The sequence below is a fragment of the Misgurnus anguillicaudatus genome, chromosome 2 (assembly GCF_027580225.2).
Source record: "Misgurnus anguillicaudatus chromosome 2, ASM2758022v2, whole genome shotgun sequence".
NCBI lineage: Eukaryota > Metazoa > Chordata > Actinopteri > Cypriniformes > Cobitidae > Misgurnus > Misgurnus anguillicaudatus.
Window position 1 is genome coordinate 25,908,082 of NC_073338.2, and position 25,711 is coordinate 25,933,792.

The 25,711-nt window shown below is 36.4% G+C and overlaps 3 protein-coding genes, 6 non-coding genes and 1 pseudogene across 9 annotated transcripts; 2 read left to right on the forward strand and 8 right to left on the reverse strand.

The window, feature by feature from the left end:
- Positions 1–1,482: 1,482 nt before the first annotated feature.
- Positions 1,483–10,084, forward strand: LOC129442216 (uncharacterized). Its single transcript, XM_055202134.2, has 2 exons — positions 1,483–1,715; positions 6,156–10,084. The coding sequence occupies exons 1-2, from the start codon at positions 1,700–1,702 to the stop codon at positions 7,337–7,339; spliced, it is 1,200 nt and encodes a 399-aa protein (XP_055058109.1). The 5' UTR covers positions 1,483–1,699; the 3' UTR covers positions 7,340–10,084.
- Positions 10,085–13,348: 3,264 nt separating this feature from the next.
- Positions 13,349–18,625, forward strand: best4 (bestrophin 4). Its single transcript, XM_055202135.2, has 9 exons — positions 13,349–13,619; positions 14,626–14,720; positions 14,807–15,040; positions 15,703–15,857; positions 15,924–16,001; positions 16,074–16,223; positions 16,296–16,376; positions 16,465–16,601; positions 17,508–18,625. Exons 1-9 carry the CDS (start codon positions 13,468–13,470, stop codon positions 17,800–17,802), a joined length of 1,377 nt encoding a protein of 458 aa, XP_055058110.2. The 5' UTR covers positions 13,349–13,467; the 3' UTR covers positions 17,803–18,625.
- On the reverse strand, positions 18,468–18,600 carry LOC129443537 (small nucleolar RNA SNORA47). Its single transcript, XR_008644199.2, has one exon. It is a non-coding gene; the product is annotated as a small nucleolar RNA SNORA47 (small nucleolar RNA).
- Positions 18,626–18,738: 113 nt separating the features above from the next.
- LOC129442220 (small ribosomal subunit protein eS8) lies at positions 18,739–21,375 on the reverse strand. Its single transcript, XM_055202136.2, has 6 exons — positions 21,251–21,375; positions 20,380–20,486; positions 20,073–20,172; positions 19,712–19,887; positions 19,069–19,198; positions 18,739–18,890 (listed from the first exon to the last, which is right to left on the reverse strand). The coding sequence occupies exons 1-6, from the start codon at positions 21,252–21,254 to the stop codon at positions 18,781–18,783; spliced, it is 627 nt and encodes a 208-aa protein (XP_055058111.1). The 5' UTR covers positions 21,255–21,375; the 3' UTR covers positions 18,739–18,780.
- Positions 19,284–19,353, reverse strand: LOC129443523 (small nucleolar RNA SNORD38). The gene has a single exon (XR_008644187.1). It is a non-coding gene; the product is annotated as a small nucleolar RNA SNORD38 (small nucleolar RNA).
- LOC129443528 (small nucleolar RNA SNORD46) lies at positions 20,235–20,341 on the reverse strand. The gene has a single exon (XR_008644191.1). It is a non-coding gene; the product is annotated as a small nucleolar RNA SNORD46 (small nucleolar RNA).
- A 1,558-nt stretch (positions 21,376–22,933) lies between the features above and the next one.
- On the reverse strand, positions 22,934–25,097 carry LOC129443391 (small ribosomal subunit protein eS8-like; annotated as a pseudogene).
- LOC129443526 (small nucleolar RNA SNORD38) lies at positions 23,210–23,281 on the reverse strand. Its single transcript, XR_008644189.1, has one exon. It is a non-coding gene; the product is annotated as a small nucleolar RNA SNORD38 (small nucleolar RNA).
- Positions 23,498–23,567, reverse strand: LOC129443524 (small nucleolar RNA SNORD38). Its single transcript, XR_008644188.1, has one exon. It is a non-coding gene; the product is annotated as a small nucleolar RNA SNORD38 (small nucleolar RNA).
- Positions 24,104–24,210, reverse strand: LOC129443527 (small nucleolar RNA SNORD46). The gene has a single exon (XR_008644190.2). It is a non-coding gene; the product is annotated as a small nucleolar RNA SNORD46 (small nucleolar RNA).
- Positions 25,098–25,711: the final 614 nt, after the last annotated feature.

A 25,711-nucleotide genomic window follows, 5' to 3' on the forward strand; every position in this document is an offset into this window, starting at 1 on the left:
ACGTTAATGTTTCACGTGTAAAAAACGCGGTATTTTTCACACAATTTACTTATCTGTACAGTATACCGCTGTTTCCACTGTCCTAAATCAGGCTGATGTCTTCCTTGTGTAGATTGTGTTGTGATTCAGCAGCTTAGCTTAGCAAGCCGACGGAGGGGGCGGAGTTTCGTCAAAAATTGTTCTACTGATGTCATTCAACCAGGAAAGTAGAGGGCTGTAGTCCAAACTGGCCGTTCGCTGTAGGCTTGGAAGGGGGACTTCTGTTAAAGAAAATATATCGTCTGGCAGTGAATTTTGAGCTTCATCATTTTACAGGTATTATTTATGCTCTAACAGCAACATTACACACTAACTAAAGTTTGAAAAATGGGATCAGCGAGAACGTGATGGCAGTATCAGATCATATGGCGACTCCCTTTGGTCATTCTCGAATAAATAAAACAACAGAGCATGCTGTTGTTGAACATGGATTTTAATATGAGATTTATTATTAACAGCTGTCATTAAGTTGAACTGTTTTTAGCACATTTTTTCAGTTATTACTATATGACTCCAGTCTTAGGTAAAGTTACTTTACTTTATTGGTTCCTGCACTCTAAAAATGCTGGGTTGTTTCAATGAATGGGGATGGACAAACCAAGCGTTGGGTTGCTTTAACCTAGAAAAATCAAATGCTATTGTTAACTTTAAACTTAACAGATGCGTTTGTCCATATTTGACTCAACCATAAGTTGAAATACACCAGCAACTTTTAGAGTGTGGTTAGTTCATTCTGTTATTTATCATTGGTTAACGCTAAGGCATGTTCTGGTACTAGTTTTAAACTAATTGCAACCGTTATTAAAGAGTACCTTACATTTTGTATTTCCCTTACGAAAATTAACCATGGTTTTACTACAGTTAAAACAAAAAATGTAGTAAAACCATGGTAACCACAAAATAACTATGGTTTTGACACCCATGGTTAGTGTAGGAAAATCATAGTTTTGCTGATAGTAATCAATACACCAAAAGCATGGTTACTACACTTTTACCACAATAAAACCATGGTTCATTTTCGTAAGAGTTACCACATTGCAGAGGTCTTAAAAGTGGGTATGGTATTTTATCTCAAAATACTGCGTACTGAATTTGTGAAACCATGGACTATTACTAATAAAATGCTGCTATCTAGTGGTTACATTTACCTCTAAAAAAATTTTTTTTTTCAAAGGTTTGTTAAGAAGCATTGGTCAGTATCTTTTTCGAAAATTTAGTTGTCCATTGCTCGTGCAACATTGTCATTTTACAATTAATGTACAATTTTACACATTTAATTATTTAGCCTAATCAGAAGGACTGTGTTGCACCGCAACAACCTGTGCGCACGCTTTTAACCACAAGAGCGTGCACATTGCTCCATTATACTTTTTCAACAGTATACTACAACAATTAATAAAAAAGTATTTACTATTAAAACAATTAAAAGTAAATACTAAAATATTACTTTTTTATAGTGAGTCCCCAAAGTATGTTGTAACAAGCACACGCGCGCGCACAGGAAGCTGTAGGCCTTCTACATTGCACTGTGTGTTGTATTGAGAAGGACGCGCCCAGCGCGCGCACACCGTAGGCTACAGTAGAGTGAGCGAGCTGTGTATGCCAGTGGTTTGACTGACAGCTACTTTACAGGACAAAGTACAGAGCAACAGCTCACACAATGATGCCACACAAAGGTAAGCGTCATATCTTTAGAACTTACACAAGTATACATAACATAAGTTATCTTGAAAAATCTCCTAGCTAAATTATATGCAGCATTTGTTAGGCTTATAAGTTAATTTATGAATTAAAAACCGTTATTGTTGACCTTCAATGCATGGTAATTATAATTGCATTACTTTTTTCATGTATTTCTTCACTGTTTTATCTGCGTTAAGCAGAATTATTGTGAAGACATGCATGGATGAAATAAAAGGTCCGCTCTGTTGTGAGAGGAAACTGGTGGACTGGGTGTAACAGTGCTCATTGTTCTGCCATGAGATCACGTAGGATAAGTTTAAATATACCTTAATGCATTCGCTCAAACATTAGAAATATAACTTTAAATTAACATGAATGTAACAAAGTACATTTAGTGCTCCAAACACACTTTAACCTCACTGCATTGATCCCCATTGCACAATAAATAGATAATTCAATCATTGTAAGGATTTTGACACTTAAGATATTTTTGTGTCAAATAATGAAAACGTCTAGTTGTACTACAGTTGTAAATATGTATTTCTCTCTATAATGAAGTCATTTTCAGTTTATTGAATGTATATTTTATCTAGCTAGTAGAAAATGCCATAAAAGTTTACCATAGCTAAGAGGTTTGCAAAAGGGAACAGCACTTATGTCCTCAGCTCAAGATTTTGGCTCTTGATTTGTTAGGGTTTCTTGTTGCGTCAATGCCAAAAGGTAACTTAGGCTAAGATAACTGGTATTGCTATTTGTACAAATAGCACTATTAAATAAAGCATTTAGAGATTTTTATGAAAACTTCAGTGTGGTCTTGGACATTATTAGATTACGTTTTTTTACTCTGTTAAATGTTACCTAACTGTGTGTATACCTATCTGGATGGATGTTCTTCACTTGTACCTATGGAATAGCCCAAATGAAAAAAGCGTGTTGGATAAACAAACACCTGTTGATGATATCTTTACTGAAATGAGTGCTTCAGCAGTTCTGCATGTAGGGTTGTGGGCTGGGTCAGTTGGCTCGGTTCCTCGCGTCTCGTTCCTGGTGTTCAAACTCAGCGTTGTCAGGGCTTTGCACATTCCACTGCCATTGTGTATATCAGGAAAGTCTGATGTTATACTGGTGGGAGAAAAGCAAGTAGTCCTCACAGTAGGGATAAAAGTGTTAGGGTGAAGATCTTTTCAAGACAATTTATACTAAACAAGTTATAAATTAGCACATTTTACTATTAAAAAATGTCAAAGTTTTATTTCCTTAAGAATTAAAACACTTTTGTTTACTATACATGACCAGAACAGCATTTCCTGAAGATGTAATGTCTTGTACCCCAGCAAACAAAGGATGCCTGTGTTACATATTTGTTCAGTTCCCAACCACTGGTTGCCAGATAAGATGTTTCTTCATGAAGCGTGGACTTCTGATCCCTGACTCCCCGCATCACCATGCCGACTCTCACACAACTGACAACAGTGCAGAAGCCATGGCAATGTTGCTATGCACACGAGATCTTTACCTCACTGCTCAACCTAAAATAAGCAAGCAGATCCCTTAAGGGCCAACCGAGAACACAATAGAACGAGAGGGAATACAACAGGCATGCAAAGTGCTTAACTCTTCATAATACAGTATATGTAGTGCCTTGTGCTTGCTGAACATTGTTTGTTCTGTTTGCTTAAGCAATGTGAATTGTCAACCAATGGCTGTCAACATGTGGTCTTGTTTGGAAATTACCTGTTTAATGAGGCAGATCATTTGTGGCGTGTTTAAGAAACTTGGGAAATGAATTTTTACAGTAATGTTTTTGCCATTCTTTTTGATCCCAAGCCATGAACTCACTCACTTACTAAACAGCTTAAAAGGAAATTACTATCAATTCAATCATTTGCAGATTATGCAAATGTTATGCAAATATGAAATTATGAATCCATGTGACTATCAATTTTATCAAATACTGGTGTCATGTTTTCCATACAGTTAAAATTAATGGTGACTTAGTTATGTTTAAAGGGACACTCCAATTTTTTTTAAATAGGCTCATTTTCCAGCTCCCGTTGATTCTTACCGTTTTGGAATCCATTCAGCTGATCTCCGGGTCTGGCGCTAGCACTTTTAGCATAGCTTAGCACAATCCATTGAATCTGGTTGGACCATTGGCATCACAACTAGAAAAAGACAAGGAGTTTCAATATTTTTCCTATTTGAAACTTGACTCTTCTGTAGTTACATCATGTACTAAGACCGACGGAAAATTAAAAGTTGTGATTTTCTAGGCAGATATATACTCTCAAACTGGCGTAATAATCAATGACTTTGCTGCTGTTACACGACTGCAACAGGCGTAATGATATTACGCACTGCCCGAAAGTAGTCCCCCTGCTATTGAAAATACCAAGGGGACTATTTTCAGGCAGTGCGTAATATCACTACGCCTGCTGCAGCCATGTTACATCCGCAAAGTCCTTGATTATTACGCCAGTTTGAGAGTATATATCTGCCTAGAAAATCACAACTTTTAATTTTCCGTCGGTCTTAGTACATGATGTAACAACAGAAGAGTCAAGTTTTAACCCCTTTGCTGTCACCCAACCCTTTTAAGTGTGTGGGGGGAATTTGATGTGCACCTTTAAATTAATATAACTCTGGCATTTTTTTGTCTAGAAGCCTAATCTTGGTCTTGTTTTAAAGAAGACATTTTAAGGTTTTTCACTGAAGTGTCTGGATATGATAATATTAAACAGAAAAAATGTTATAGCAGTTTAAATTTCTTTTAATAAATAAAAATAGTTCCATAACATATTAATTTTATAAATAAAACTATAAAAATTTAAATATTTCAAAAAAGAAATAATGCAAAAATGAAGCCATAAGTCTCAAGTTGTTGTGATTCAATTTTCAAGGTAAAATCACAAAAAATGAGGTTTGTGTGACTTTTTTGTCGTTTTACCAACAAAGGCCACTAGGTGTCAACGGTTTGCTGCATACTCTTGCTGCAAATTATTAAATAACTGTCACTGCATTATTATTTCTGCTAAAATGTTTTGAAATATGAAAACTACAGTCTTGGAGCTTTCCAATGATATATAGTTTGTCAACATTTTTGAAGATTTATAATATGATATTAGAATTATGAATATATAAAATTAATTTGCATTCCTATGGGGGGTGGGGTCATGTAACTAAAACTGTCACTACATTATTTCTATCATCAGATGACCTAGAAATATGAAAACTACATTCTGAGAGCTTTCCAGATATATAGTTTATCAAGATTTTTTAGGTTTAGAGTAGGGGTTTAGTGTTATAAATATGTAAAATCAAATTGGGCCTACATGTTGGCCCGTGACATTTTAGAAACTGAGTCTCACTACGTCATAATTCTCCCAAAATGGTGAGGATAAATGGAAACTACACTCTTATAGCTTTCCAATGATATATAGATTGTCATGATTAGATTAAAATTTAAATGCAAAACCCTGAAGTAAACGTAGGCGTCCCACTGGCGGTACAGTGACATTTAGCAGGATATAAATGTTTTGAGGCGCACTCTCTTCATAAATGAATCAATTACTCTCCCTTCATAATTTATTTTATAAAACACTGCTGAAATAAGTATTCTAGAGGCTTAGACCTTTCCAACAATATATAGTTTGTAGTGATAGATTAACATTTACCTCAACAATATTGAAGTAAATACAGGTGTCCCGTATACGGGACGGCGACAGTTAAGTTAAACAGTAGGAATGTCGAAACTCTTTGATAGTTTTTAGCACGATGCTGGTGGTCTAATCAGATTCAATGGATTGTGCTAAGCTATGCTAAAAGTGCTAGCACCAGACCCGGAGATCAGCTGAATGGATTCCAAAACGGTAAGAATCAAATGTTTAACTCTAGGGGAGCTGGAAAATAAGCATATTTTCAAAAATAGTGGAATGTCCCTTTAAGATGTTTTTAATGTTTCATTGAAGAAAGCCACATAAATGATGACAGATGTTTCATTTTTTGGTGAACTGTCACTTAAAGGTGCAGTGTGTAATTTTTAGAAGGATCTCTTGACAGAAATGCAAAATAGTATACAAAACTATATTATCAGTGGTGTATAAAGACCGTTATGGTTTTATTACCTTAGAATGAGAAGTTTTTATCTACATACACGGAGGGTCCCCTTATGTGGAAGTCGGCATTTTGTGCCGCCATGTTTCTACAGTATCCCTTAACGGACAAACTTTTGTACTAAGTTGTCTCCGACGATGACATGTTTTTCCGGTGGCGGCTACTGTAGCTTCTCTATGCGTTTCAAAAGTAAGGGGTTAGCAGTGGACTGAGCCGTTGGTTGCAATTCACAACCTCACCACTAGATGCTGCTAAAATTTACACACTGCACCTTTAAATATAAAGGAAAGTTATCTAATTCCTATGTTTCTTTCTTGCAGGTCTTGTTTTGTTATGTGCATTAAACATTTTCCAAATGCTGTGCGTGACTGTAGGAAGCACAGGGGGATGTGAGTGTCCAGCGGCTACCATATTGACTCGCTTTCCATCATTTATACCCAACAACAATTGTTGCTTGAACTACTCTGGGTCCACATTCAACAAGGTGCACTGGGCTACTTTCATGTTAAAGAATCACCTGGAGCGTTTGGACCTGACTAATTGTAATATCAGTCATATCGATCACAGTGAAGTGGGAAATGCCTCCATTTCATTGCGATATCTGTATCTTGGTCAAAACAGACTTACATCTATTCCAGCTCACTTCCTCGCTCAAGCCCATAGTTTGGAGGTGCTTGACTTGGGAATGAATGATCTGACGGACCTGCCAGATCGATTTCTGCAGAACTCTGAACAGTTGCGGGTGCTGATCCTTGGATGGAACCAGCTGAGTTTTCTACCAAGTTCGATCTTCAAGCCGTCGCTACAACAACTGGAGCTCTCTGGGAACCCCTGGGATTGCACATGCTCACTGTGGGAGATGCTCCATGACAACTCCACTAGCATACACGGCCTTGTGGGTAATCTGACCTGTGAATCTCCAAAAAGTCTAGCAGGACGAACAGTGTGGTCTTTGCAGAGCAGTGATGTGTGCCGCTTGGCCAACCTGACCCCTCTCTTCATCCTGCTTCCTCTCCTCCTCCTCCTCAGTTTGGTCCTGTGCTGGTGCTGTGGCAGGAAGAAGAAGAGAAAAGAGACCCTGTCATTCAGCCCAGCTCGAAAAAGGTCCAACCACTCACAGTGCAATGGACGGTGGCCACACACCAAACTGCCCACTGGGGAGTCAGCTTTGTCGGTAGACAACAGAAAGGAGAGCATACTGAAGAACCAACTGGTGCTTCAGCCCTCATCCAACTTGCTGGGCAGCACTCGGGACATCTATGAAGAGGTGGAGATCAAACTGGGCTCGGTAGACTCGCTGGCGCCTCCGCTGACCACCTGCTCCATAGTAGAAAATGCAGGCAAGCAGGACCTGGACACAGAAAGTGTAACCGAGGTTTTGAAGGACTCGGCGGATCGGGAGAAAGCTTACATGACCCAGTCTACTGAATACTACAGCTTGGTTCCTGGGATTGAGATTGAAGACTCAGATCATGGAGAATATGAGAATGTTGATCTCTCGTGACATCAGATGAACATTTGAGAAGATGCCTTTATTGTGTGACTGGTTGAGATCCTATCAGGTATATTGGAGTTTTGTGCCATGCTGTCGAAAGGGGTCATCGGTCATGGCGTGTTGGAGAGTACAATGAACAACTGAACCAAAAGGAAGTTGCTGAACCAGTGCAAAACCATAACATTTCCATACAACATGAATGAATTACTGTACAGCTATGATCATGTGTCAGACACAATAAGTCTGTTGCCAACTTAAGCTATTATATAGCTATTGCCTTTATACATTGTATCTGCATTTGTTTATCTTTGTTCATTCTGTTTTTGTCATGTTATGTTAATTTGAATGTTTTATTGTTATAATATATTACGTTGTATTTCCGATATATTTACATTGTCTGTATTTAGTGTTATATATTATGATAATTTATATCACATTTATGAAGATGAACATAAATCAGCTTTATTTGCATTCGAGGAAAAAATCTAGAGCAAGAGATTATTAAACAGAACTATAGCCTGACCTGTGGTCCTTATCATGAGTAGATAAATCACCAAATGTTAACCGAGAGCTACCATTCACTTTTGATTGATATAATTTCTCGTCCATATAGCAAATGATGAAGGGTTACTGTTTATGTAGCACTATATCATTTGATTGTAGGATCTTTGACTGCTGGACATAACACTTAACCTTGTTAATCATTTATGTACACTTAGTTTGTTAAAAATACTCAAAAATGTCTCTTTCAAATTGAAAGTGCTTTTCTGATGGCTGCCTAAAGTTTTTAAGTTGAATCAAATTGGATATGCAAGTTATTTACTTGCTCTTTTAAAATTTGTCCACATGTTAACTTGTCCACACTTTAAGTTGTCACTAATAAAAACAAGCTGAATTTGCAATCTAATAAAATATGCAACTATATTTTATCTGTACAAACACATATCATAAGCTTTACTGTCTAATTGTGGGTGTATGCATATCCTAAGAAAATGAAAGTTGCATCTACTTAAAAAAATTACTTTAGTTGATTACACTTAAAATATTTAAGTTTTATAAGTTTTATAAGAAATTTAAGTTGATACAATTTTTTACAAATTAGCCTTTTTTAGTTTAAAAATGTTTATTTAAAGGAACAGTATGTAAGAAATGTATATCAATTAATCATAAAATGGCCCTGATATATCACTAGACATTAAAAAATCATTTTCATTTCAAATATTTATATCACTGACAACAGTGGTCTGGCCAGGATATTGTCATTTAAAAAGTGGAGTTGCAGCCCTCAACTGATGTTTATGTTGTCATGTTGGGTATTGGCCACCAGTTGTGTGATTGCAGTACCAGTTTTAGCCACAAGTTTGTGATTGCAATACCAGTTTTGGCCACAATCCTACATACTGTTCCTTTAAGTTTAAAATATTTTTTAGGCGTTACTATCTGAAGTCATTTTTAAAGGTAATGCGGCTTTCATGTTTTACAGTTATATAATTAGATTAATTACTACACATTTTAAAGACTGATTTCCAAACGGTGCACATTGAAGATTAGTTTATGTATGAATTTAATAGTAAATAAATAATGAATAGTTATTTATAAATTAATTAAATATTGAATTTAAAGGGACAGTGTGTAACATTTATAAGGATCTCTTGACCGAAATGCAATATAATCTACATAACTATATTATCAGCGGTGTATAAAGACCTTACATTATGAACTGTTATGTGTTTATTACTTAATAATGAGACATTTTATCTACATACACCGCAGGTCCCCTTACATGGAAGTCGCCATTTTGTGCCGCCATGTTTTTACGGTAGCCCTAAACAGACAAACTGCATTTTGGCACTAATGTATTTTGTCTTAAGCAACAACATGTTTGTCGTGTGGCTGCTAACGTAGCTTCTCTGTGCTTTTCGGTGAACGGTGAACATATAAATGACTGGATTGCGCATGACGTCACAACTGTGAAGCCACCGCGCCGCCATGTTGGTATACCCAAACATTCTATTAAATCAATGGACGCGATCAGATTTTAATGATAAAACATCACTTTACTAGTCTTCGTTTTTATATCTGAAGTTACCCTGTACATTATTACAACAAAAACGTCCCAAGTATGTACATAGTTATTTACTGAAAGTTGTACATTTTAGTTTTTAATCAGTTATTACATTCATCTTCATTACAGTATCAGATCAGCAGACAGACCGCAACATATTTAGTATTAATGACAAACGTGCTCATTCTGAAATCTAAATAAATAATCACACTTTGTACCGTATGTGCATGCAATAATTTGCTGGTTTTATGTTATCTAAACTTACAAGTTGCCTAAACTTATTTAGAGAAATAACGCTGACCGTGTAGCTGAATGTTAAAACAAACTTTATTTATACCCATTTCATTAACAGAACAGTTTATTTACGTACACATATCCTAAAAATAATCTTGCGTGACTGATACGCTGTAAAGGGGGTGAATTTACAACATGATTTTGAATGGAAGTCAATGACGCCGTCTGCCGGTTGGGTATACCAAGATGGCGGCTTGAACTCTGCGCTGGCTTCACCTCACGCTGTTACGATAAGCGTTCTATGCGCAATCCGGTCATTTATATAGTTCAGTGGTTGCAATTCACAATCTCACTGCTAGATGCCACTAAAATCTACACACTGCACTTTTAATGTCTTACAAGAAAACCATAGTCTAAATAATAACAGCTGCAAATAATAAAAAATACACAGATTATTTAGATTTGTTGGACTGTTGTTTTTAAGTATTAGGGTGCTCTTGTCATCAGTTGTTTAGGTAAAACTGACAGTGGAAAAAAATGTTCATTGTTATTGGACACATCTGACCTAAAGGACTAAATCTGAACTAAATATACCACTTTCAGAATCTCACACTGGCATTTACAAGACACCATTATCTACTTCTGTGTCCCTATAATGACCCAGCCTATTCATTAGTGGCTGAAATCAGTCAACAGTAATAAAAACCTAGCTCTGATTTCCTCCTGTGGGGGAGTTTGTAATTATAGCATTGGGTTACTCAGTCACTGTAAAACTAGGAACAATGTAATGGACTCACAAGCATCTTTACCTGCTTTTCTTGAGGAGAGTCAGAGTTGTGAATCTCTTTTTTACCATCCTGCCCTAACACACACAAGATTAAAGCTTTATAATGTACTGGTCTATCATTTAGAAGCTGAATCAGACAACACTGCAATTGTGATATATCCAAAATACAACTCAATAGGTTCTGAGCATAATCACATAGTTTTGCATGAGAAAAGAAATGTAATTTATGGTTTACCAAAGGTTATTTTTTACCAAAAACCTCAAAGTAAGTTACGCAAAATAGGTGACTGTTTGACAGAAATAAACGTGCCATTGCTAAATACAGAAACTTCTCCGCCGTAGTACATCTGATAGATGTCATAATTGCTTATTCTACAAAAGTAAAGAAAAAAAATTCCTCGGTTGCTTTATTAAACCTAACTTTATTTAATGTTTCTAAAAGTTGTACATTTCTACACTGTAAAAACTCTTTGCTGCCTTAAATATTTTTTGTTGAATCAACTCAGATTTACAAGTTGTCAGGAATGACCAAAACGAGAACCCAAACGCGGACACGGAAGGTACAAAAATAATACATTTATTTAATACAAAACAGAAAACAAAACCCACGATGGGGCAAACAACATGAAACAAAACTTCAATACAGACGACTAACTAGACTTGACATTAAACTAGACTAGGCATAGATGATGACAAGACTTACAAGAAGTAGGACAAACACACGAGTAAAGAACATCAAACACAAGGACCTTAAATAGGGACAAAATAAATTACAGACACCTGAAACAAATCATAAGTAAGGGATCGGTGAAAAAGTGGCGAGACCCGGGAAATGCGTGGTCAGAATAAATCAATACTACAACCACGCATCTCCCACAAAAACCATACTGCCAGAACCCTGTCACAAGACCAGATAAATACCAAGACAAGATTCTGACAGGATCCTGACACAAGTCATGTCAACTTACTATTATTTATTTTGACAAGAGATGAGTTGCTACAACTTATAAAATGAAGTTGACTTTTTCGACTATATTTTATAGGTTATAACAACTCATCTGTATCGGGATGGGTAATGGTATGTTGGAATGACTTGTAAATCTAAGTTGATTCAACAAAAAAATTAAGGCAGCAAATAATTTTTTACAGTGTATGGTTTGGTGCGTGCAGCAGACAAAAAAATCAGTTTCTTTAGACACACTACATTCAGTTTAAAAACAAAACAACAAAAATGCGAAAAATGTTTCAGTCTTCTTTCTAAATCTTGATATTCCAGTTTATGGAAATCCAGTTTACAAAATTCACTTTCAGGGCCATCAGAAATATTCACAAATATAACTGTGTATCAACAACGACTAGAACCTAACATATCCCAATTAATGTCTATGATTACAGCACAGATCCATTGGAACAGTGATGTTATGATTCACACATTTATTCCTGCTATGACATTGGGATTGTAATAAAATCACACTCCCATAAATGTCTTAAGAGTAAAAGTATCACTTTAAATATGTTCCCTTTTAGTGCACATGTATTCTCAATTTGAGATGATTGCTTTTATTTATTCAGTTATGAATAAAGTTTAATAAGACACTGGATGTGTATCCTGAGTGTTCAGTCAACAAACAATGCTTTTTAAATGCAGCTATACAATAGATCTCCATGCTTCCTTTTCTCTTTAATAAAATGAGCAAGAAAAGAGTAAACAATATTTCAATGTAAATATGTGTTTAATCTGTATTCAGCAATCAGCATACTAATGTCAGCAATGCAGTGGCTGAACTACACTTGGAGTGCTTAGCAACTAGCGCCCCCTACTGCAAGAGTCTAAGAATTCATGAAGATTGTTCATTGAAATATACATTTGAAGTGGATCAAAACCTTTCCTAAAACTTGTCTTAAAACCAATACCCATTACCCGTTCTTGTCTTAGGACAACTTTGATGAATGTTTTTGATCCACTTCAAGTGTAGTTCGAAACAAGTGACTTGCAAAGCAAATTGTGCAAAATCTGCAAAAATATGCTTTTTCCATCAAAATATAAAGATTTAGTTTGAGAACCAGGTTAGTCCAATTTAAGTTTAATCTTTCCCCTGAACCATTTAAACCCATTGGGGTGGTTTCCCAGAAAAGGCTTATCCTAGTCCCAGACAAAAATGCATGTTTAAGCTGCCTTTATTTAAAACACCTTCATACCTTAACATATATCACTGTTATTTGTATTAGTGTATAAGTATTAGTGAAAAAATCTCACCAAGAGAAAGTTTTTATATGATATAGCCTAATTATGATATAATAGCAATGAATATAAACAAACTAAACTTTGTCTCTGGCATTTCTCAGGATAATGAACATCTCCCTTTTTTAACAACTGAGAAAATTCAGAAAAAAGCATTACTAGCTTTAAAAACACTGTGATCATGCGTATTTGTTCAGGAGCGTTCACACGAGAATAGATTTACTACAGTGACATGACATTGAATTTATAAGAGTTATGTAGGTATTTTTGTATATGGCATCTACGTTCCTTAATATTTACTATAGCCATTGAGGCAATTAAAGTTTTATTGCATATGCTGAGCCTGTACCCATGAATTATTTTGTTAAACAGTGCTACATACAATGGTTTGCTCAAAGGCTGTTGAAAAATTAAGTATGTCCTTTGGTACATAACTTCCTTGTTTTTAAACAAAAAGCAAAACTTGTAAAAGGTAATTTGACAAATGCATAGAGAGTAATAAATTCCCAGTCATAAATTCATAATGTACTGTGTGTGCGTGTAATACTAATCCTTCATAATGATGAGAACAGTGTGAAATCGATAGGATCATAGTCTGTGTATCTAGACATGTTCCTTAAACTGGATTCCCAAACCATAAATCACAGAATGGACTGATAGGTTTGGATTTAAAAGAGGTATATAAAGGGAAAAAAGAGGCGACATTTCTCTGTAAAGGTATACAGGCTTGAAACACTGAAGGAACGAAAGCCCAAAGTCAAAAGTGAGAGTAGAAATCAAATTCTTTGTGTTGTCCTTTGTATTGCACCATGACCGTGTCCTACACCCTCAAGGTGGCTAATGCTCGATTTGGAGGCTTTTCAAAGTTGCTCTTCAGATGGAGAGGAAGCATTTACAAGCTTTTATACAGAGAATTCCTGGTCTTCTGCGTACTGTATGGCTTCTTCAGTGTTCTATACAGGTACCATTACATTTTAAGTCAATAACTGTAGTTTACAATTTACAAATTTCTTTTGCAGACATTTTTATTTAAAGCAATGACATGCAATAGTCCACAACACATTTAACATATGAGGAGTCAATGTTAAAAACGCTGCAAGAAATCATTCAGAGGTAACGGACAGATGCACGTACATGTTGAGGAAGTAAAGCAGATTTTTCTGGTCAAGTGTTTAATCTTTAAAGTGTTGGTGTATTATTATAGAGGGTTAGGATATGAAAATGCCATCTTGGGATGGTCATTCATTTTTGCTCAATCACATTGAAATGTTGTACCTTTTCAGATACAATATCCTATTGTACCTTAAAGGTGCAGTGTGTAAATTTTAGCGACATCTATTGGTGAGGTCGCAAATTGCAACCAACGGCTTAATCCACTGCTCACCCCTCACTTTTGAAACACAGCTATGGTAGCCGGCACCGGACAAACATGTCATCATTGGAGACAACTTAGTAAAAAAAAATGTCCGTTAAGGGCTTCTGTAGAAAAATGGCAGCACAAAATGGCGACTTCCATGTAAGGGGACCCTCGTGTATGTAGATAAAAGGTCTCATTCTAAGGTAATAAACACATAACGGTTCATTATGAAAGGTCTTTATACACACCTGATAATATAGTTTTGTATATTATTTTGTATTTCTGTCAAGAGATCCTTCTAAAAATTACACATTGCACCTTTAAGAAACAATTCTGCACCAGTTAAATTTAAGGGGTACAAAACAGTTAACTGTACCTTTAAAGGTCCTTAAGGTACAGTAATGTACCCAAAAAGGGTACTTTAACCTTGGGGTATCACCCCAGTAAGGTATTTTTTTCTGATGGTCTACTTCCAGACCACAGGTTTAATTCAGTAAAGTAACTAAAGGTTGGGAGGTAAAGATCTAGATGGAAAGGCCCAACCTTTAAGTATAAATGATTTGCATTATATATGGTGCATTTGGTTCCATTAACATGTTGCATCTTACAGGTGCATCCTCAACGAAAACCAACAGGAACAGTTTGAACGACTGGCACGATACTGCAACAAGTTTGCTAAACTCATTCCTATGTCCTTTGTTCTCGGTAAGCATATAGTTTATAAGAACATGAACTAACTTTGATAATCTTTACTCAAGTATTCCTTGTACTGCTAATGTGGTTTGTTTTAGGCTTCTATGTCACGCAGGCATTTCAGCGCTGGTGGGGTCAATATACAAGCTTTCCACTTCCAGATAATCTCATGATGGTTGTATCTGGAAATGTTCATGGCACAGATGAAGGAGGGCGTCTCCTGAGACGCACTCTGATGAGGTACGCAAATCTCTCATCTGTTCTTATCTTGCGGTCCATCAGCACGAGAGTACGCAAGAGATTTCCAACTCTAGAGGACATCGTGGAAGCAGGTACGATCTTAATGTTTTAATACACATGAGAATTACTGGGAGACCTGAGGACAAAATGAATCTTTTATATAATAGATAAAGAGCCCTTGGGGTTAGAGCATTGTATAAAGTACTGTGTAAAAGTCTTAGGCAACCATTAGATTTCTTGTTTTTACAATTGTATAGTGATCATATATAATTATTTCTTAGTCTCTTTATTAGAATACAACCAGAAAATACAGGAAATGTGTATGTAGTATTAAAAACTGTATAAGAGTATAAGCTGAAGTGTCAAGTTTTAAGGGTAAACTCCTCTTCCACTTGAGCAATAGCAGGCAGCTGCAGGATCTCTTAAACCTAAATCAAATTAAATCCTTATTTCTAATTCTAATCGAATGACTTCAGTCTCCTCAAAAAAGCTCAAGATTAATTTTGTTTACATATTTCCTGTATTTTCTTTTTGTGTTTTACTAAAAAAAGAGTAAAAAATGTATATGGATGGAAATTAAAACTTTGCTAAAACAACAAATCTGGTGGTGGTGGTGGCCTTAGAATTTTGTACTGTATGTAACCCATGTGAAAATCACAAAAAGGGTCACATTTTTCAAAAAAAGCTAATTTATCACAATTGTATTTAAGATCATTATAAAGAAAATGGTTGATTTTGTACATTTTAAAAACAGGATTCATGACCGTAGAGGAGCTCAAGAAACTGAACCATGTATATTCTGACTTCAACAAATACTGGATGCCACTTACATGGTTTGCAAACCTGGCGTCAAAGGCAAGAAGAGAGGGCCGTGTCAAAGATGATATAGCCTTGAGACTGCTCATGGACGTAAGTGTGTTTAAACATATGTCAAGATGACACATATGTGCAATAATAATAATTTTCTGTTTTTAGGAGCTGAATAACTACAGGTCAAAATGCAGTATGCTTTTCCACTATGACTGGATCAGCATTCCTCTGGTGTACACACAGGTGAACTAATAAAAAAACACATAACTTTACAGAAATTAACATGGGTGTCAACTCACTTGTGTCTGTTTGCAGGTCGTAACATTGGCTGTGTATTCATTCTTTACCTCAAGTCTAATTGGACGACAGTTTATCAAATCTGAGAATCCTGACGATGTTCATCTGGACCTGTACGTGCCAGTTTTCACTCTACTGGAATTCTTCTTTTATGCTGGCTGGTTAAAGGTATAACATGTAACATATTTTATTTTAAACTGGTGTATTTTTTATAGATATTGACATGCATGTGTTTTGAAGGTAGGGGAACTCATCATCAACCCATTTGGTGAAGATGATGATGATTTTGAAACCATCCAACTCATTGATCGGAACATTCAGGTCGGTAAATCGTTAAATATCCTGCCACAAATTATCTTAAATTAACTTATCTTAATGCTAATAGCTACTGTTCTGCCATTTTGTATAGGTCTCTATGTTAGCAGTAGATGACATGTATCAAAATCTTCCTCCTCTTGAAAAGGATAAATACTGGGTGGATAAGGGTCCCTCTTATCCTTCTACCACAAAAAAGCATGTCTTTATGGGATCTACACATGACATGAGGTAAAAGTTTGCTGCAATAATCATTTATAATATATTTATAACAAGCACTAAGTATATAAGGGAACTTAAAGATACAAATGTTTCTCAAAGGCACTTTAACACCACCAGTAATTGCCAAAAATAAATACATATTCATCTGAATTCAGATGGTTCTACAATTATTTACAAAAGTAAATGTGTCAGTTGATCAATATTGACTTTAAAGAGACACTCCACTTTTTTTAAAGTGGGCTGATTTTCCAGGTGCCCTGGAGTTAAACATCGGATTTTTGCCGTTTTGGAATCCATTTAGCCGATCGGTCTGGCGGTAACACTTTTAGCATAGCTTAGCATAATCCATTGAATCTATTTAGACCATTAGCATCACACACAAAAAAAACAGAGAGTTTCAACATTTACAATATACAATTAACACTTATGTAGTTACATTGTGTACTAAGGCCGATGGACAATTTAAAATTGAGATTTTCTAGGCCGACATGGCCGTAATAATCAAGGACTTTGCTGCTGTAACATGGCTGCAGCAGACGCATTGCCCGAAAATAGTCCTCTGCTATTGAAAGTTACTAAGGGGACTATTTTCGGGCGTTTAAGTTTAAAATAGGAAAATATTGAAACTCTTTGGTCATTTTTGAGAGAGATGATAATGGTCCAATCAGATCCAATGGATCGTACTAAGCTATGCCAAAAGCGGCACCGGCAAAACCGGAGATTGGCCGAATGGACTCCAAAACTGCAAAAGTCAAATGTTCACCTCCAGGGGAGCCGGAAAATGAGCCTATTTTCAAAAAAAAAAAAAGTGGAGTGTCCCTTTAAAGGCCAAACATCTTAGTGTTGTATCCATGCATTATCTATACTTTGATAAGATCCACTTTTAAATCTTTTTCATTCTTGACTGTTTGTTAGGATACTAGAGGATGAAAATGAAGAATCTGTACCAATCTCCAAAACAGCAGCAATGTTTGCCGTCAACGTGTGGCCAACTTCATACCATGTAAATAAACAACGGAGCAAAAGCCTACAAAATCTGTGTCTTTGCTGCAAAGCAAAATGCAAAGACAAGACTTCTGTGAGAGCACTTGAAATTCCTTTAAAGAGTAGCATGCTGTCACAACCTCAAATACAAGACATGTCAATGCAACATGGCAATCATGATGAATCCTTTCTTGAAGATATAGAAACAGCAAGCCAAGACCCTTAAATAAATTGTATACTGCAGTTTAACTTTCACTATCCTTACTTTAATCCACATAGGGGCAGTTTCCAGAACAGGGCTTACCCTGGGGCCCGTACCATGAAAATGGTTAAACAAACTCGGGGTTACAGGATTAGTTTCAGGTTGACAAAACCAAGCCAATGTGCAGGCCTTGTTGGTAAAAGCTATTTTCATGGTACCCAAAACCCAGGATTTGCACAAACTAATCCTAAACAAAGCTGGCTAACCAACTAAACCAGCTTCATGGTATAGGCCCCTGGTCCCAGACTAAAATGCACGTTTGAGCTTCCTTAATTTAAAAACATCGCACACCGACGTATCTTAACATATATCAGTGCCATTGTTTAGTTTTGTTTAAAGATGCACACCAGTATTGTTTTTGTGTAAGGCCTATTCCTTGATTAATTTAGGAAATCAGCCCATAATTGTTAAGTTGCAGTTTTAACTCTGATTCAATGTACCAATTAAAGATTTTAAACCAGTCATAAATCTTTGATTTTTAAGTTGCATTAAAAATATTTTAAGGTAACATGACTTGTTCATGACCAGAATTAAATTTTACAATTGCAGTATTTGTATGCTCAAGCTTATTTATGATCACATGAAGCCTGTGCATTACATATTTCTATAAATTCAATGGTATTATTTTGTAAATGTATGCAAGTATTGCAGTAACACTGATAAAGAAATCACAATGTACCACAAAACCTGTAACTTTTTATAGGAGGTTATAACCAGTTAATGCAGCACTAAAACATTCTGCTTAACTTTCTCAGTCCTCCATTTATTTTGAACTATTGTCTAGCACAACATGAAGTAAAACACCCCCTATTTTACATGCTGAATACCACTTTTTAGTCAACTAAGTTTTTTTTAAAAGACTTTCATCATATGAAATAAGGACAAGTGTAACATGCCAAATTGGGTCGTTTTCTTTAATGGTCATATCAAAGAGCTGTACATTTATTTGCCTTTCTTGGCCTTAATTTTCCTCAAGTAGAACTCAAGTTCTTTGCCCTCGAGGACGTAGCCATCAGCCCTACCACACTGTCCCGGTCTGGAGGCAATGCAAGCTGTGGAAAAACAAAAGGGAAATGATTTAACATTTAATTCGAAACAAATGTTGGTGCTGGTAACATCTTTGTGTGTATCAGAAATGGTATAAATCAGCACTGTGGTCTCAGTAGCAGAACTGGTTAAGATTTTCATCATTACACAATAATATCAATAAGACCTTGTAACAAGACTTACCAAGCAGTTTTCCCTGCTGGAACTGCTCCTCCAATAGTGTGCTGATCTTGCTGGTCTTTCTGCGCACATCAAATTTCTTTTGGACCTTTTTGGACCTCTTCTTGTTCAGAATCTCCTCTTCCTCAGGGGTCTGGGTTAACAAATACAACAAATTGCAATTATGCCAAATGTTTGTGTGGATAATTTGTGCAAGCAAACTTTACTTTAAAGCAAGTCTCCCTCAGAGTCTTAAACTGCATCACTTTTATTCAGTAGCAGAACTGGACAAAGTTATCATCAAAGAAAGACAAATAAAAGCACCTCGTCTCAAACTTAAAGGGATACTTCACCGATTTAGCATTCAGCTTTGTATCTGTAGAAACCCGGCAGTATTACTGAATGACCATGTTTCCCTCCATCATTTCCCCCTGAGAGGAGAGATATCTGCATTTTGGTTCTGCAAAAAAGTCCTCCGATGATGCAAAAATCGTCATATTACATCATCGGAGGACTTTTTTGCAGAACCAAAATGCAGATATCTCTCCTCTCAGGGGGAAATGATGGAGGGAAACATGGTCATTCAGTAATACTGCCGGGTTTCTACAGATACAAAGCTGAATGCTAAAGCGGTGAAGTATCCCTTTAACTCAATCCCTAAACTTACCAGCTTGGCACCCTTCTTCCTTCCAAGAGGGATGGCGTAGTGAGACTCATACCACTGTCTGAAAGGAGTGCTGTCTACAAGGACCACACAGTTCTTCACCAGGGTCTTGGTTCTCACCAGCTCATTGTTAGAGGCATTGTAGACCACATCAATGATCCTGGTCTTGCGTGTGCAGCCTACAATAATTAACAAAACATCTGTATAAGCAGCCAAAATCGCACATTCAACAAACTCAGCATTAACATGCCTTTCTCAGCGTTGGAACAGTTAATCCATCAAATACAATCAGTAGCAGAACTGGACATATTATCATCATTGAAAGACTAACATGTATATAGATGCACATACACAAAAAACTTACATTCTGATCCCCATGAGAAGTTGCCCACATCAAGCCTCAGGGCACGATATTTCTTGTTGCCACCACGGACCCTTATTGTGTGGATACGACGAGGTCCAATCTACAGAGACACACAAAATGTAACACATACGCAGACCCATTGAGATAAATTGTGACTATGGTCATGTGTCAGTGTAACTATGACGAATCCTAACATCGGAAGGTCAAAGAATTTTGACCAAAACGGCCAAAAATGACCAACCTAAGGACGTGTTTACATCATCCACATCGGCAAAAAGTGACTAGCTCCACGTGCTCATACTGGTACCTTGGTGTTTGCAGGAGGACGCCCGAGTTCATATTTCCTTTTCTTGTGAACGGGCTTACGTTTGCCACCGGTCTTACGGCGTTTGTGCCAGTTGTCCCTTGAGATACCTGTAGTAGAGATTGAAAAAGACACGCGTGAGAAACAGGTATGATAGGGCACGAAGCATTCATGTCCATTATACTTGAGTGTTCAGTTCTCCAAGGTGTATCCGCATTTTTACATCGGATTCCGCAATTTGGATTCATCATATACACTCAAGAATAAGTTGCTTCAAACTAGTTTTGCAGAATCTAAACCGTTAAGGTGCTTTAGCAACATGCTAACATTAGCTCGCAGACTGCAAAGACGCACCCAGCAACACATTTCAATACAAGCTATTTTACATAAACGCTGTCTGTGGATAAATGCGAAACAACGGGTGTTTGGTTTAACTTGAAATTAACCAATTCCAAACGAAACGGTTATTAACTCGTAGTCTACTAGTGGCTGACACATGCGTGTCCTGCACGCTTAGCATGTCTCGCTAACGCATTTCTTTAAACTTTTCCAAACAGACACTCTATTTGTTAACAACTATACAAAAAGCGCACTCGTTTTGTCCTGTGGTCATCTGAACTACAAAAATCTACACTTTAACGTTGTTTGAGAACACTGTACCCAATGAGCGCCGCCATCTTGAGACATGTCTCCAGCAATTTTGCAACTCCTCACCCAAAAGTGATTTAAAAACACACTGGATTGTGTAATTTACAACTATATCGTTTGTAATCTACCTTTGCGATACACATATAAACGAGTTTAATCAAAGCTATCATCAGATTCTGAAGATGATGACGGATTGTCCCAGCGATTGAATTCTGAAAACACGTACCCATTCTCAGGCGCCGGCTAGAAAGAGGAATCGCAAAGGCTCATGGGCGGGTTTCAAGCAACAACATATCGCGAGAATTTGCGAGAAGAGTTCTTCACTGAAATTCATCTGTTGGTTGTCGAACGGAAAAACTCTTGACTGACACCACGTGTTAGTACTTTATTGCACAATTGATTCCAGCCTCATGTTGTTTGGTAATCTTGCTCGCTCCTTGAAGACCTCTAGCACCACACTATTGTTTCTCAGTGGTTTTCGGTTCTAAAATTGTTTAACATAAAAAAACAAGCATTAAAATAAGTTAAGGCAACGTTTTAGTTTTTCAGACTTTTTTAAACAACAAAGTAACTTTATTAGGTAGAAATTGTGAGTGGGAGGACCTTCAAAATTGTTGAGATTGAAGTTAAGTGAGATCCATTGTACTAGACCAAAGGTCTTCAACCTTTTTCAGTCCAAGGACCCCTTATTGGATGAAGAGGAGGACCAAGGACCCCTTATACATGTATCAAATAAAAACTGGATTTTTTTTTTTTTTTAAAGATGGTTACATTACAAATATATAAAATTATTTTTTGTATACATAGACACATACTGTGAACATACTTTTAAATTTGCATTTAAAATTACATTTTAAATAACTACATATTAGAACCTTTATTTTAGTAAAGTATTATATTATATATATGGGAACATTCATTTCAATCAAGTTTTTTTTTATCATTTGTGTTATTAGTTTATTAATGTATTTTCATTAATGTCTAATTTCATTTTTTTTATTGAACTCAAATAATATTTGGGGGACCCCCAGTAATACCACAATGGATCTCTTTTCACATATTCCACTCAATTATAAAAACTGATCACATACTTGCTGTGATAATTATTTGGCAACTCTTTAATATAAAAATGTTTGTGGCATTATCATATTTTTACACTGAACCATAAATGTGTATTGTGATGGATGGATCTCTGTAGTCTGATAGCTGAAAAGTTTGGATAGTATTCAATTCTAAAATGTGTGTCTGTAAAAACTTATTTTTCTGTGATTTACTGTTTTCCTTATAAAATCATCTGACGTAATTTAAAGAACATTCAGTAGAAATATAAACTTGAAATCTTTAAAGGGAACATATCATGAAAATCTGACTCCCAGTGGTTCTATCTGCCTAAAATAATGTGAAAGAAAACAACCCAGTAACTTAGCTTTTGGTGAAAAAATAGCAAATTGAAATTTGGCTGCCTTTGTGATGTCAGAAGGGGATACCACCCCTTAATCTGCACTATCCAACCACAACACTGCCATTAAGTGCAGAGATCAGCTCATTTGCATTTAACAGGACACACCCAAAATTACTCATTTTTTGCTCACACCTACAAATTGGCATTTTAACATAAAATATCATAATTTTGAGCAAATACTTCACATACGTAATCTGGGGACATCTTATAGAAGTCTTGTGAAATGACCACTTTAATATTGACCTAAAAGTCATGTCTAAGATCGAAATCAATGTAAAATCAATTAGATTTGGAGACTTTAGTCTGGATTTCACAGACAGTCACATATGCCAATTAGTTTGTAATAAATTTTTCTGTATAAAAAACACATTCATTAGGTACTCCGACTCTTAATATCCACTGTATGTCTTCCCCATCTCTTCCACACAACTTCAAACTGCAAGAATAAACTCTTCATTTATAACATTTTTATTTTGTACATACATGGTTGGAAATAGAATAGACATGGTTATGTGCACAATGCTGCAGAAATCTACAGATAATTTATGCAAAAGACTCCGAATTAAAATTCGTTAACATTGCAATATCAGGTTACTCCTCCCAGGTACAGCCATCAGCCCTACCACACTATCCCAGTCAGGAGGCAATGCAGGCTGTGGAGAAACAAAAAGGAAATAATTAATTTTAAATTGAAACAAATGTTGGTGCTGGTAACATCTGTGTGTGTATCAGAAATGGTATAAATCAGCACTGTGGTCTCAGTAGCAGAACTGGTTAAAATTTTCATCATTACACAATAATATCATTAAGACCCTGTAAACAAGACTTACCAAGCTCCTCCAATAGTGTACGGATCTTGCTGGTCTTTCTGCACACATCAAATGTCTTTTGGACCTCTTGGTTCAGAATCTCCTTTTCATCAGGTGTCTGGGTTAACAAATAAAAAAATTGCAGTTATGCTAAATGTTTGTGTGGATAGTTTGTTAAAGTAAACTTGACTTTTAAGTAAGTCTCCCTCAGAGTCTTAAACTGCATCACTTTTATTCAGTAGCAGAACTGGACAAAGTTATCATCAAAGAAAGACAAATAAAAAGCACCTCATCTCAAACTGAACTCAATCCCTAAACTTACCAACATGGCATCCTTCTTCCTTCCAAGAGGGATGGCGAAGTGGGACAAGAACCACACAGTTCTTCACCAAGGTCTTGGTTCTCACCAGCTCATTGTTAGAGGCATTGTAGACCACATCAATGATCCTGGTCTTGCACGTGCAGCCTACAATAATTGACAATATGTTTGTAATAGCAGCCAAAAGTGTACAAAGTGCACAAACTCAGCATTAACATGCCTTTCTCAGCGTTGGAACAGTTAATCCATCAAATACAATCAGTAGCAGAACTGGACATATTATCATCATTGAAAGACTAACATGTATATAGATGCACATATACACAAAACACTTACATTCTGATTCCCATGAGAAGTTGCCCACATCAAGCCTCAGGGCACCACAGATCCTAAGATGTGTGGATACGAGGTCCAAACTACAAAGAGACACAAAATGTAACGCTTACATAACACATACACAGATGCATTGAGATAAACTGTGCCTTTGACCACGTGTCAGTGTAACTATGACTAATCCTAACATTGGAAGGTCAAATAATTTTGACCAAAACGGCCAAAAATGACCAGCCTAAGGACGTGTTTACATCATCCACATCGCCAATAACTAACTCCACGTGCTCATACTGGTACCTTGATGTTTGCAGGAGGACCAGAGTTCACATTTCCTTTTCTTGTAGACGAGCTTGCCACCGGTCTTACGGCGTTTGTGCCAGTTGTCCATTGACATACCTGCAGTAGTTACAGAGATTGAGATCAACATGTGTTAGAAACAGGTATGAGAAGGCACAAAGCATTCTTTCCATTAAACTTGAGTGTTCAGTTCTCCAAGGTGTATCCGCATTTTTACATCGGATTCCGCTATTTTGATTCATCATATACACTCAAGAATAAGTTCAGTTTGTGTAGCTCAAACTAGTTTTGCGGAGATTAGGTGCTTTGGCAACATGCTAACATTAGCTCGTAGACTTCAAAGACGCACCCAGTAACACATTTCTTAATAAATCTTTTTACGCAAACGCCGCCTATAGAGAAATAACGCTACGGAACAAATGGTGTTTTGTTAAACTTAAATTAACCAAATCCAAAAGAAACTGGTATTACCTAGCAGTATAATGTTACTAGTGGCTGACACATGCGTCCTGCACGTTTAGTATGTCTCGCCAAGGCATTTTTTTAAACTTCAACTTCTTTTGCGAACAGTAAAAGCGCATCAGTTTTGTCATGTGGTCATCTGAACTAACGTACAATGTTTACACTTAACATTGTTTGAGATCACTGCACCCAATGAGCGCCAATCTCCAGTGATTTTGCAACTCCTCACCCAAAAGTGATTTAAAAACACAATGGCTGTAGTAACGTTAATTTACAACTCTATCGTTTGAAGTCTACTTTTGCGATAAACCAATAAATAACTTCAATTAAAGTTATCATCAGATAACTTACTGAAGATAATGTCGGATTGTGATTGAAAACACTTACCCATTCTTCTCATGCACCGGCTAGAAAGAGGAATCGCGAGGGCTTGTGAGCGGGTTTTAAGCAACAACTTATCGCGAGAAACTGCGAGAGAAGTTCTTCACTGAAATTCATCTGTTGGTGGCCGAGCGGAAAAACTCTTGACTGACACCACGTGTTAGTACTTTATTGCACAAATCAAACCAGCCTCATGTTGTTTGGTAATCTTATCTTATTATTTAACATATAATAAACTAGCATTACAATAAGTAATAAAACAACCTTTTAGTTTTAGACTTTTTTAAAACATCAGTTTTTAGTTACTTTATTATGTAGAAATTGTGAGTGTGAGGGCCTTTAAATATTGTTGTGGACAATGGGGGCCTTGAAATTGAGTGATATTCATTGTAAAATACATTTTAGTCCCACTAATCTGCTGTTAAAAAAAAGAGACATTAAAAGGGCCAAAAAATTCATGTGTGAGTGAGGAAGACTATTATTCATATTCTATATTTTTGAAAACACACTTTTCATTGACTAGTTTAATATTACCTGTCTCACTGAGCATTAAGAAACATCTAACCTAATATTACAAAGCCCTGTTGGGTTATTTGGCTGGGAAACAGCTTCCTCAGGATCTCC

Excerpts from the sequence above, each read along its gene's own strand:
- best4 (XM_055202135.2), top strand. The coding sequence starts at position 13,468 with ATGACCGTGTCCTACACCCTCAAGGTGGCTAATGCTCGATTTGGAGGC. Across the intron at positions 16,224-16,295 it reads TTTATGCTGGCTGGTTAAAG|GTAGGGGAACTCATCATCAA; the intron begins GTATAACATGTA and ends TGTGTTTTGAAG. Across the intron at positions 16,377-16,464 it reads TCATTGATCGGAACATTCAG|GTCTCTATGTTAGCAGTAGA; the intron begins GTCGGTAAATCG and ends CATTTTGTATAG.
- LOC129442220 (XM_055202136.2), bottom strand. Across the intron at positions 19,199-19,711 it reads GGAAGAAGGGTGCCAAGCTG|ACCCCTGAGGAAGAGGAGAT; the intron begins GTAAGTTTAGGG and ends TTGTTAACCCAG. Across the intron at positions 18,891-19,068 it reads CCAGCAGGGAAAACTGCTTG|CTTGCATTGCCTCCAGACCG; the intron begins GTAAGTCTTGTT and ends GTTTTTCCACAG.